General features: G+C 49.4%; 1 protein-coding gene across 1 annotated transcript; it reads left to right on the top strand.

The window, feature by feature from the left end:
- Positions 1–1,328: 1,328 nt before the first annotated feature.
- On the top strand, positions 1,329–12,282 carry Selenbp1 (selenium binding protein 1). The gene is made up of 12 exons (XM_008828225.3): positions 1,329–1,445; positions 5,140–5,196; positions 5,352–5,464; positions 5,702–5,887; positions 6,512–6,632; positions 8,613–8,795; positions 9,069–9,247; positions 10,296–10,374; positions 10,464–10,585; positions 11,400–11,492; positions 11,640–11,758; positions 11,918–12,282. The coding sequence occupies exons 1-12, from the start codon at positions 1,442–1,444 to the stop codon at positions 12,078–12,080; spliced, it is 1,419 nt and encodes a 472-aa protein (XP_008826447.1). The 5' UTR covers positions 1,329–1,441; the 3' UTR covers positions 12,081–12,282.
- The last annotated feature ends 342 nt before the right edge of the window (positions 12,283–12,624 follow it).

Genomic DNA, 12,624 nt, shown 5'->3' on the forward strand with positions numbered 1-12,624 from the left:
AATCCTCTCAGGACTTTCCCAGAAGGGAGAGGTAGCTCAGAATGTACCACGTGAACTCTAGCTGGCTCCTCTCTTAAACTGTTCCTGTAGCTCTTTCTACTGGTGATCTCAAGCTCATATTTTACCGGTTTCACTATTCAACAAAAACCTCACATCAGAATTCATCCATAGAGATGAAAGTGGTTTCTCTAGACAGCAGATTTCCTTAAGAGTAGGAACAGGGGCTTCCCTGGCCAAGTAGCCCATGCTAAGAAGAGTCCCTGGATCTAAGGTGGGGACCACTTTGAGAGGGTTACCTTGACCCTGACTTTCCAAGATGGAGGACACCCTAGAAGAAATTTAAAGGATCACCTCAACTCTGCTTTGAGTAACCCTGACCCTGTTAGAGCTCTTCAGTAAGCAGTGGTCATTTGCCTGTCCCTAGGACACTGCAGCAGCAGGCTCAGCAACCTAGCAGACCCTGTCTCTTCAAGCTAGAGAACCTCCTTTCCCCCACAGGGCAGACATTTACACTGAAGGTTTTCTGGAACAGACCAGGTAGGGACAGTGGTACCCGTTGGCCTCCCCTCTGATCCTGTCCTCCCATCCAGAGGGCACCAGACTGGGAGATGAAGGGGAGGCAGTCCAATTTCACCTCCTGAAGTTTATGAGGGTAATCAGAGGTAATAACAGGCAATAGCTTTCTTTCACTTAAAGTTAGGAATGGTTCTGGGAAAAGTAGAACCTGGGCTCACCCTTCAACCCTGGCTCTGCTGTGGGCAGGTGGTACAGGAAGACATGGGTGAGGGGTCCCTGGTGAGAAGGACCGTGCTTATGAAGCCTGGATGTCTGGAATAAGGACAATCTTAAGTGAGCACTGGCCCTGGATGTAGAAGTAGGATCAGGCAGGTTTACAGGTCAGGGGCACCCCAAAATGCCAAGAGAAATGACCAAACACAGATGAGCATTTGGAGGCAGAGGAATACTCACACAACCACTTCTCCCCCATGGGCACCTGCTCACATGGGCACACACAAACATGCACGCATGCAGACATGAACACTCACAAATTCACTCATACGGGCACATACATACGGGCACATGTATGGGAAACATACAGGTATACAGGAGCATGTTATATAGACACAAACCACATATCTACTAAAGCCACAGATCTATGTGTCCAGGTTCAACACACACACACACCCTTTGTGAGTTAACAGCAGCCTCCAGGCCACTTGATGGCATCCTGGCCAGCTGCCCTCTGGCCAGTTGCCCTGTGTAGTTTACCTTGGACTGCAACCAGGTCCCTCCCCACTGCTCCACCCCTCCCCTAATTGGTTGGATAAATTCCCTCCCTTTGCCCCTTCCCTGACACAGCCTGCCTCCAAACCAGCAGCTCTTTGTGTTGTCTCTGTCCACTCCTGACAAACTCCGCAGGACCAGAGCGTCAGCCAGCAGCATGGGTAAGGAAAGGGGTTTCAAAAAAACGGTGCAGAGTCCACCCCTAGTTTGAAGGGTCCTTCTAGGAAATGACTGAAGACTGTGGGGAGAGCAGTGAAGAAAGGGATGGACTCTTGTCCCTACCCTGAAGGCATGCGCACTTGTAAAGCACTAGCATGCTGGGATTACTGCACATTAGCATTTCTCAGTCTAGCCTAAGATCTTAGGAAGGAGTGGGGAGGGACTGCCAGGAAGGGTGGTCTGGGAATCCCACTTCCTTCTGAAGCTGAGAAAATCCAATGGTGGTGAGGATTATTGGAGGAGCCCGTGTCTCCACTGCCACCATAAGAGACAGACAATCCTTCTTACTTGGGAGGTAGAGAAGTCAAGCCTTCTGTGCCCAGGTCTCTCAAAGCTGTTCCACACTACCAGTCAAGAAGGGAAGGAAGTCGGGGATCACCATAGTCGCTCACTGAGGATCTGTTTCAGTGCCCCCCCCCCCCAGTTCCACAGTCCTCTTATTCCTTCCTCTTATTCAGGTCTGTTGGCTCCTGAGTGTCAGGCCAGGTTTGGGTTTGGGTGGCAGAGTTCAGATCCTTGCTCCCCTGGAGCTGGTCATTCCCCCGCTGGCAGGATGTCCACTGACTAGCCTGGCATAGATGCCCATTTGGATCCAAATTCAAGGTGCTAAGAGACCTTGTTTGAGATGCTTGAGACAGCAGAATGCCCCACACAGAACAATGCAACCTGAAGGGCTGGGCCAAGAAATGCCGGCAGGACAAAGCACAGCTGGGCAGAGGCTCTAGTGCCCATGCCTCGGTCCTCTCTCACTCTCTGACTGGCTTTAAAGTTCTGTCTCTGTCTAGCAGTTTATGAATCTCCCTCCCTTCCTGTATCCAGCAACTGCCTTTCCTTGCCCTGGCAGCCTGAACCAAGTCCTGGCATAACAGAACAAGCCTTCTCAATTCCTTTAAATGTTCCCTACCCTACAGCCTAGCATTCTCTCCCTCCTCTGACAGTCCTATCCATGTTATTCAGTCTTTATTTCAACCTTATGAAAGACTTTTGTATACACTGTCATAGTATTCAGATTTTTACACAGTTCTTTTAAAAAAAATCTTTGAGAGGGTATTAACTTATCTTTATTAGCTTTTTAAAATTAGTATCCAAGGTAATAGGTTACATTTTGGCATTTTCTAAAACTTTTTTTTTTTTTTTTTGGCGTTTTTTGGTAAGGGTCTCCCTATAGCCCCAGCTGGCCTGGAACTCGCTATGTAGACCAGGCTAGCCTCGAACTCACAGAGATCTGCCTGCCTCCCGAGTGCTGGGATTACAGGCGTGAGCCACCATGCCCTGCAATTTTATTATTTTATGTGCATGCATGTATTGCCTGCATGTAGGTAAGTGCACCCCTGTTGTGCAATGCCCATGGAGGTCAGAAGAGGCTGTTGGATCCCCTGGGACTGGAGTTACAGACAGTTGTTAGTTGCCATGTGGGTGCTGGGATTCGAACCCGGGTCTTCTGCAAGAACAACCAGTGTTCTTAAGCACTGAGCCATCTCTCCAGCCCCTCATTTTGGCATTTTCAAACACACTTTTTGTTTTGCTTTGTTTGAGACAGGGTCTCACCATGTAGCATAGGCTGACCTAGAACTCACTATATAGACCTGGCTGGTCTCAAACACAGAGATCTGCCTGCCTCTGCTGGGATTGAAGATCCTGGTTCAAATATACTTTTTGTTGATCCTCTTCACGCACTTAAATTTGTGTGTGGTGGCTCGTGTCTGTCATCCCAGCCCTCAGGAGACCAAGGCAGAAAGATCTCAGGGAGCTGGAGGCCAACCTGGGCTACATAGTGAATTCTAGGTCAGTCTGGGCTACAGAGTGAGACCCTGTCTCAAAAAAATTTAATTTTTGGTTTGCGCATAAAGAGTTTCACTGTGACATTTTTATTTATTTATTTATTTTTTTTGGTCTTTTTGAGACAGGGTCTCCCTGTAGCCCCAGCTGTCCTGGAACTCACTATGTAGACCGAGCTGGCCTTGAACTCACAGAGATCTGCCTGCCTCTGAGTGCTGGGATTAAAGGCGTGCACCACCATGCCCAGCACTTCCTAAGGTTTTTAGGAGTGCAGTTCCCAGGCATCAGCAAAGGCTCTGCTCTGCACTTTCCTACTTCTAACTTGTGGCTGTGGGACAGAGCTGGAGGCAGTGCCCAGTCCTATGAACTCCACTCCAGGATTTCTTTCAGCCCACAGCAGCCTCTTCAGGGTTCTTCAGGGCTCCACTCTTCCCCTAGCAGGCTGGCCCCACCTCTGAAATTGGGGCCTTCCTGGTGGCTCTCCTCAAAGGGGCTGGCTGGTATTGTGGATCTACATGACTGTGGTGACTTCTCTTGCCAGGCCCTAGGGTCAGGAAGGGCTTCTCCCTAGAGCTGTGGTGGGTGGGGAAGCAGAAAGTGGCTTTAGGACATCCAGCTGGTATCAGTCTTGTTTCCCAGTCTCCTCCCCCTTGTCTGGATATGTTGTGTAAAGCAGGATGTGGCCTGCAGCCTGGCTCAGGACCCAGGCAGTGTCCCAGTCTCTTTCCCTGGATGCGTTTGGGGAAAGGTGCCTGCTCTCAAGAACAATTAGGGTTCACTGGGTGTGAACCAGCAACATTGCATTGCTTAATTGTCTGTTCCTTTAGGTCTCACAAAAGCCCATCGTGAATTTTGCTGTTTATTGGTTTTTGTTTTGCCATGCTGAGGGTTGAACCCAGGGCCTAGCAGGCTAGGCAAGTACTCTACCACTAAGCTACATCCCTAACTCAGTTTTTTTTTAATACTTTATTTTAAAATTTTACTTGTATGAGTATATTCCCTGCATGTATATAAGTACTCCCATTATGTGATGTCCGCATAGGCCAAAAGAGAGTGTTGGATTTCCCTGGAACTGGTGTTATAGATGGTTGTGAGCTGCCATGTGGGTGCTGGGAATTGAACCAGGATCCTCTGCAAGTAGCCAGTGTTCTTAACTGCTGAGCCATCTCTCCAGACGCCCCCCCTCAAACTCAGGTTTTGGGTTTTGGGGGGTTTTTTTTTTTTTTTTTTGGTCTTTTTGAGACAGGGTCTCCCTGTACCCCCAGCTGTCCTGGAACTCACTATGTAGACCAGGCTGGCCTTGAACTCACAGAGATCCACCTGTCTCTGCCTCCCAAGTGCTGGGATTAAAGGTGTGCACCATCACAGCTGGCCTAAACTCAGTTTTTTGAGGTAGGATCTTGCTCTATAGGAATGGTCTTGAACTCATGATCCTGTTTCTGGCTCCCTATAAATGTGTGTCATAATGCCAGTCCATTGTGGCATTCTTGTCGTCCCCTTTTCGCTGATGGAGTAAAAACTGGGGCTAAGATATGACCACTCAGGTAGGCTGAGGTTGGGGTCAGAGCTGATGCCAAAACCACTGAGCACACAGCCTCTGCCCCACTTGCCATGACCCACCTCCCTCAAGTCCTGCCAGTGTGTCCATTTTCAGGTCATGTCCCTCCAGCTTTTCTGCCCTACTCTCAACACACTTCAGGGTTGGGGAATGAGGGACAGGCCAGAGTGACGGGGCTGGAATAGGAACCTGGGGCAGCAATGGGTCTACCTTTACCTTTCAGGTGTGTGTTACAGGCTGTAGGAAGAATTAAAACCCTCCCCAACCGCTCCAGCCAACACCCCCCATTTTTTCCACAGCTACAAAATGCCAGAAGTGTGGCCCCGGCTACCCTACTCCTCTGGAGGCCATGAAAGGTAATCATCCATGTCTGAGAGCCAGCATCTCTCTGCTGACCCTGCAGTAGGGTTGAGGGACTTCGAACCTAGCCTCAGCCCTCTGGCTCACCCTGGGGTGCCTCTGCCACCCCTCTCCACCCCTCCATTTCCTCTGACTGCATTCTACCCTCCAGGACCCCGGGAGGAGATTGTCTACCTGCCCTGTATTTACCGAAACACAGGCATTGAGGCCCCAGATTATTTGGCCACTGTGGATGTTGACCCCAAGTCTCCCCAGTATAGCCAGGTGAGATGAGGCTTGGGCACTGGCACCCCCAAGCTTGCTTCCCACCCTAGCCCTGGTTCCCTAACTCCATCCTTCTTCTAACACAAGCTGTAAACTGCACAGGGTGCCTGCCTCTCTGCCCTCTTCCTCCTGGATGAGGGAGCACTGAAACCCAGTCTGTACTGGGATACCAAGCCAAAGTGAGTCTATAGAGACATGGCCTGGGTAAGCAGCACCTCCTGTCCCTCTCCATCCTAGGTCATCCACAGGCTGCCCATGCCCTACCTGAAGGACGAGCTGCACCACTCGGGATGGAACACCTGCAGCAGCTGCTTTGGGGACAGCACCAAGTCACGCAACAAGCTGATGCTGCCCAGTTTTATCTCCTCTCGAGTCTATGTGGTAGATGTGGGCTCTGAGCCCCGTGCTCCAAAGTTGCACAAGGCACGTCTTCTGCCCTTATAACTGGAGAGCCTAATTTCCCTTCCCCACCCAAAAGAAACTAAACAAGTGGCTTCCTGGTTGCACAGGATCTGGCTCAGCAGGAGGGAAGGAGGATAGACTTCAGAACAGTTACCTAGGCATGCTGAGTTGGCACCATCCAGCAGCATGGGTTGGGGAACCAGAAGAGGAGGCTTCTTCTCTGAGGGGGGAAGACAGCCATCTTTCCCACTCAGCTTAGAAGTTCAAGCCTTCCCTCAGGCAGGAGCCCCAGGTCTTCCTCTCAACACTCCATTTGGACCTTCTCTCTGTGCCAGATACTAACGCTGGTATCTGGGGGTGCAACACTGGGACAGGCCAGAAGAGCTTATGGTGGTACAAGGTTGTGAGTGCCTTCAAGAGAGATGGGGAAAGGTCGATGCTTTCTGCTTGGGAACTTAGTGGCAGTTTCTCTGACTTCCCTCACTTCTCCCAGTTACCAGACTGAATCTGCTGTATTCCCTTAGGGACAGTTGTGACCATGTCTTGAAGGAAAAGAGGGCAGGGTCAGCAGATAAAGCAGGGGCTCTCAGAGCAGAGGGTCAGACTCCTAGCCCTGAACAGCTCTCCATTCCTCACCCTTCCCAGGTCATTGAGCCCAGTGAGATCCATGCCAAGTGCAACCTGGGCAACCTGCACACTAGCCACTGCCTGGCCAGCGGGGAGGTGATGATCAGCTCCTTGGGGGATCCCCAGGGCAATGCCAAAGGTACCTACTGGCACTGTGGGCTTACAGAAACTTCTGCAGCTATAAAGTTTGGGAAGCCTCCGTCTGTGGGGGGAGCAGATCCCAAGTCTGGGGAAAAATGGGATGAGGAACGAGGGAGAGCTGAGTCCTATTCAGTACTTAAAATGTCAGCAAGAAACTTCAGTTGTTTCAACTATTCCTATAATGATGAGGCTTAACTGAGCCTGGTGGTGCAGGCCTATAATTCCAGCTCCGCCCTTTCTGCAGAAAGGCCACAAGTTCAAGACCTGCCTGCCTGGGCAACTTAGCAAGACCTTGTCTCAAAAAAAAAAAAAAAAAAAAAATTTAAAAAGGCTGTTAATACAGCCCAGGGATAGAACACTTGCCTAGCATTCGTGAGGCTCTGGGTTCAGCCCCCGAGTACATTCCCTACTCCCTAACACACAGAAGATGAGCTGGGTCTCAGTTTTGTTAAAAGGTATAGTCAGAACAGTTTCCCATAAGGAATGTGAAAACATGGATCCAGGAAATCTATAAATTTAATTACAGCCTTTGTGACTGCATTAGTAAATTTCACAGCACTTGAGGTCTCTTCATATAATTATTTTAGTTATGTGCATGTGTTTAGGAGCAAACATGTCCAGATCTGAGGAAGCCAGAAGAGGGCATTGGATCCCTCAGAACTGGAGTTAAAAGTGGTTGAAAGTCACCTGATATGGGTGCTCTGAACTTGGGTCCTCTGGAACAGCAGCAAGTGCTTTTTTTTTTTTTTCTTTTTTTGGTCTTTTTGAGACAGGATCTCTCTGTAGCCCCAGCTGGCCTGGAACTCACTATGTAGACCAGGCTGGCCTTGAACTCACAGAGATCTACTTGTCTCTGCCTCCTGAGTGCTAGCACTAAAGACGTGTACCATGCCTTTCTTTCTTTTTTTTATGTGTATGCACATATTGCCTGCATGTAGGTAAGTGCACCCATGTGTTCTTCAGCAAGAACAACCAGTGTTCTTAACTGCTGAGCCATCTCTCCAGCCCCCCCCCTTTTTTTTTAAGAAAGAAAAATTTATTGAGTACACATCAAGAGGCACCTGGAGTAGCCCCTGCAACCGCTTTGGAATTCTTGGTGTTTACACTTGCCATTTCATGATCAGAGCTACAACATATAAAATGTTTACTGTGTGCCAGACACAACCTATGGGGCAGGTGCTATCATGAGCCCCATTTTATAAGAGAAAGCTGAGGCACAAATTGGTTAAGTGACTTACCCAAGGTCATACAGCTAAAAAGTCACAGAGCTGGAAGTTGGATCCAGAAGTTGAGTTCCAGAATTTTTATTTTATTTTTGGTTGTTTTGTTATTTTGAGACTTAAGCTGGCCTCCAACCCGAGAGCTTCCTCAGCTTCTTGAGTGCTGGGATTACAGGCATGTGCCATGGCTCCAGAATCTAGGACCTAATCTCTGTGCTGACTCTCTGAGTCTTATTTCCATAAGAGTCCTGCATCCAAGGACCTGGAATTCAACATCAGCCAAGATCATCCAACTCTGTCCAGGAGATGGAGCATGATATTCCCAGACTTCCTAACAGGAATAGACAACTATGCTAGCGAAGCTGTATCGAGGTATCTGCATACTCTTCGAGGAAGCAACATATTTATTCATGTTGAGTGACAAAAGAATATAGAAAACTGTAGTGAGCAGAGTAGCACTTTGACTCTTGGGAGGACTCCCACCATAGTTGTCGCAGACTGGGCAAGAAAAACTTACAGGGCTGAGTCTCAAAAGAGCTAGCTCTCTGTTCAAAAGGAAGAACGTTTCCCAAAGAGAAGGACAAAGTAGATGGGAGATAGAGGACCCAGACTAGAAGGCCCCACCTCCTACCTGCCATCTCTGCAAGGGACATTTTGAGCACCTGAATATAAGGAGCTGGCAAGCCAGGTGGGGAAGGTAGGCAATGCATTCACAGCCTAGGGCCTCTGCCTCAGCCCCTCCTTCCTTCCCTGCTCAGGGGGTTTTGTGCTGCTGGATGGGGAGACCTTCGAGGTGAAAGGGACGTGGGAGCGGCCAGGGGGTGCTGCGCCAATGGGCTATGACTTCTGGTACCAGCCTCGACATAATGTCATGATCAGCACTGAATGGGCAGCTCCCAATGTCCTCAAAGATGGCTTCAACCCTGCTGATGTGGAGGCCGGTGAGAATCACCCCATGTGACCCCATGTGGGCCCACACTCCTTTAGTCCCCAAACTCCAGTCCAGATCTGCAGCCCTCTCCACCCTCATGTGGACCCAAATTCAGGGTAACAGTTTAAGATGTACCACGTCTTGCTCAGACTTGCTCAAGAGTCCTTTGTGCCCATTTCCCACCCCCAGCCCTACCCCAATCCACATCCATCCCTTGCCTCTTTCCCTGCCCTCCCTCCCTGATCCGAGCCCCGCCTCTGGCCCCAATCCCCTCTTCCCTCAGGGCTATATGGGAGCCGCTTACACGTGTGGGACTGGCAGCGTCGTGAGCTCATCCAGACCCTGCAAATGAAAGATGGGCTCATCCCCCTGGAGGTCCGCTTCTTGCATGACCCAGCTGCAGCCCAGGGCTTCGTGGGCTGTGCCCTCAGCTCTACCATCCAGCACTTCTATAAAAATGAGGTAATCCTGTAATAGCCCCTCCTCCACCCTTCCCAGCAGTCTCATCAGCACCTCCTCCCAGGTTTCAGTAGCCATCCTTCTCTGATCCACTACCTTGGGCTTCCCCAGGAACAGAAAAAAGCCACTACATGCCTTGCCTCTCTTGTCTCTGTTCGGGCTAATGTCCACCTTGTCTGGGTCTGGTTTTTGTTGGTATAACTGTCACAGACAGAACAATTTATAAGGAATAGAGATTTGGTTAGCTCACTTCTGAGGTTAGGACATCCAGGTTGAGAAGTGGCATCTGGTGAGGGCTTTCATGTAGGTAGGGACTCTTTACAGAGGTATCACAGGATACCACACGGTGAGAGGACCATGCACAAGAGACAAACTGGCTTGCCTAACAGACCCACTTTCTAGATAACTCATGAACCCATTCATGGATGAATCTATTCATGAGCACTCTAATTTGATTGCTTACTTAAAAGTCCTACCTAGCCAGGTACAGTGGTTTACACCTGTAACCTCAGCACTGGGAGGTGGAGGGAGGATTGCAAGTTCAAAGTCAGCCTCTTCTACATAGTGAGAACTCTGTCTCAAGAAACCAATTAATATCCCACCTCTTAATGCTTCACAAAATTGATTAAATTTCAGCATGACTGTTGGTGGGGACATTCAGCCATAGCACACTTGAAACCTAATTGGCCATATTGATTCATTCATTCAAAACTTAAGCTGGAATGATGGTACACACCTGTGATCCTAGCATTAGGGAGATGGATGCAGGATTCAAACCTAGCCTCAACTACAGAGAGAGTTTGAGACCAGGTTGGGCTGCATGAGACCCCGTCTCAAAAAACAAAACAAAACCTATTTAGTGAGCACCTGAATCAGCCATTCTGACAAGTATTGGCAACGCTATGGTGAAGCAGTCATGATCCTTGCCCTTACAGCTTGCAGGGAAGGAGACCTGAGTGGTAACAGGGCCCAATGTCTGCTCCTTCCCTGCCTCCAATCCTGATAAGTACACTCTGTTGTCCCTAACCTCACCCTCCACTCCTCAATGTAGGGAGGTACCTGGTCAGTGGAGAAGGTGGTCCAGGTGCCCCCCAAGAAAGTGAAGGGCTGGATGTTGCCTGAAATGCCAGGTGAGTGCCTAGGAGAGGGTAGGAATGGGTGGGTTGATTCCTGGCCTGGAAAGCAAGACTCCTTAAAGCCTCTGAACCCATTCCTCCAGGCCTGATCACTGACATCCTGCTGTCCCTGGATGACCGCTTCCTGTACTTCAGCAACTGGCTTCATGGTGATGTGCGACAGTATGACATCTCAAACCCAAATAAGCCCTGCCTCGCTGGACAGGTAGAGGCTCTAGCATAAGAAAGGAAGGGGGACTGGCTGGAGAGATGGCTCAGCCGTTAAGAGCACTGACTGCTCTTGCAGAGGACCTGAGTTCGATTCCTAACACCCATATGGCAGCTCACAACTATTTGTAACTCCTGTTCTAGAGATCCGACACCCTCTTCTGACTTCCATGGGCATTGCATGACACAGGTGCACATGCAGGCAATACACTCATACACATAAAATTAAAATATTTTTTAAAAAGGAAGAAGAAAGTCTGAGGATGGCAAAGAGGTTGTGAAGTTGCTGGAGGATGAGGAGGAGCAAAAAAAGCAAAAATGTGGCCTTAGGGATGGTGGAGTCATGGCTGAACATGGGGAGCATGTCTGAAAGGAGTAAGGGAGCCTAACAGAGGCAAACTGCCCTTTTATAATGCTCATACCCATGAGTTAATGTTCTTGTTGCCATGACAAAATACCTGACAGAAACAATGAAAGGAAAGGTTTATCTTGGCTTTCAATTTGAGAAGAGGGGGATACAGTCCATCACAGTCGGAAGGCAAGGCGGTAGGAACATGAGGCAGAGTTGGATGTTGGGGCTCAGTTTGCTTTCTCCTCTTTATTCAATCTGGAACCCCAGTCCATGGATGTGCCATTCACATTCAGGGTGGGTCTTCCCTCCTAAATTAAACCTCTCTGGAAATACCCTCAAAGACAAACCAGGAGGTGTGTCTCCTAGCTGATTCTAAAATCCAGTGAAGTTGACCATGAAGACTAACCACCACAATACCTCTCACCGTTGTCCCCCTTTGTCTTCTACACCCGGCACCCAGATCTTTCTTGGGGGCAGCATTGTTAAAGGAGGCCCTGTGCAAGTGCTGGAGGACCAGGAGCTAAAGTGCCAGCCAGAGCCTCTGGTGGTCAAGGTAAGGACTTCTTGCCAGCATTATGGGCCCCCAGATCCATGCTCAAGGAGTATGGTAGGTGGGATGCTCTTGGGATCCAGGTGGCATGCCAATCCCTTAGACAATCTGTATATTACTTTTGAGTCTGACCTCTGGGTTTCCCCCAAGGGAAAACGGGTGCCTGGAGGTCCTCAGATGATCCAGCTCAGCTTAGATGGGAAGCGTCTTTATGTTACCACATCGCTGTACAGTGCCTGGGACAAACAGTTTTACCCTGATCTCATCAGGTGAGATTACCAATCCAACCTTCCTCTCCTAGAAGGGTCATTTGACCTTCTGAAGATTCTTTAGGGACCCCACCATACTGATGGCCCATTCAGACCCTGCTCCATCCTCAGGAACCCATCTTCACTCAACCTCTCCCTTACCCCCTTCTTCTCTTCCAGGGAAGGCTCTGTCATGCTGCAAATCGATGTAGACACAGTAAATGGAGGGCTGAAGTTGAACCCCAACTTTCTGGTGGACTTTGGAAAAGAGCCCCTTGGCCCAGCCCTGGCTCATGAACTCCGATACCCAGGGGGCGACTGCAGTTCTGACATCTGGATCTGAAGTCTGCCCCTTAGACCCTCACCTCCACATTTTCAGCCCTCTCTTTGAGGGGCCTGGCTTCCCTTGGCTCCAACACTCAAAGGCCACACTGACACTAGTGAGAGCTATTGAGTAGCATCTCACCACTGTTGCTTGTTGCTAACTGTGCCATTTTTGCATGAGTTCTCAGAAGCACCAACTAATAAACTAATTCTTAAATCACCTTGTCATTGTGTGTGAGATTCCTTGGCCTCTGACCCTTTCCCTTGTATGGAGAAGGCCGGAAGAGGATTCCAAGGAGTAATGGGGACTAGTTTATGCCAATGATTCCAACATGATGCTAATAATGTCAAAAATCTCAGAGGAAGGGGGCTAGAGAGATAGCTCAGTGGTTAAGAGCACTGGCTACTCTTGAAGAGGACCAGGACTTGGTTTCCAGCACCCACATGGTAGCTAAAAACTGGCAGTAACTCCAGTTCAAGGGATCCAACTCCCTCTTCTGGCCTGCATAGGCATTGCATGCATGGATGCACTCATACATACAGGCAAAACACATAAAAAAATA

Source organism: Nannospalax galili, unplaced genomic scaffold, assembly GCF_000622305.1.
Source record: "Nannospalax galili isolate Female #2095 unplaced genomic scaffold, S.galili_v1.0 scaffold752, whole genome shotgun sequence".
Lineage (NCBI taxonomy): Eukaryota > Metazoa > Chordata > Mammalia > Rodentia > Spalacidae > Nannospalax > Nannospalax galili.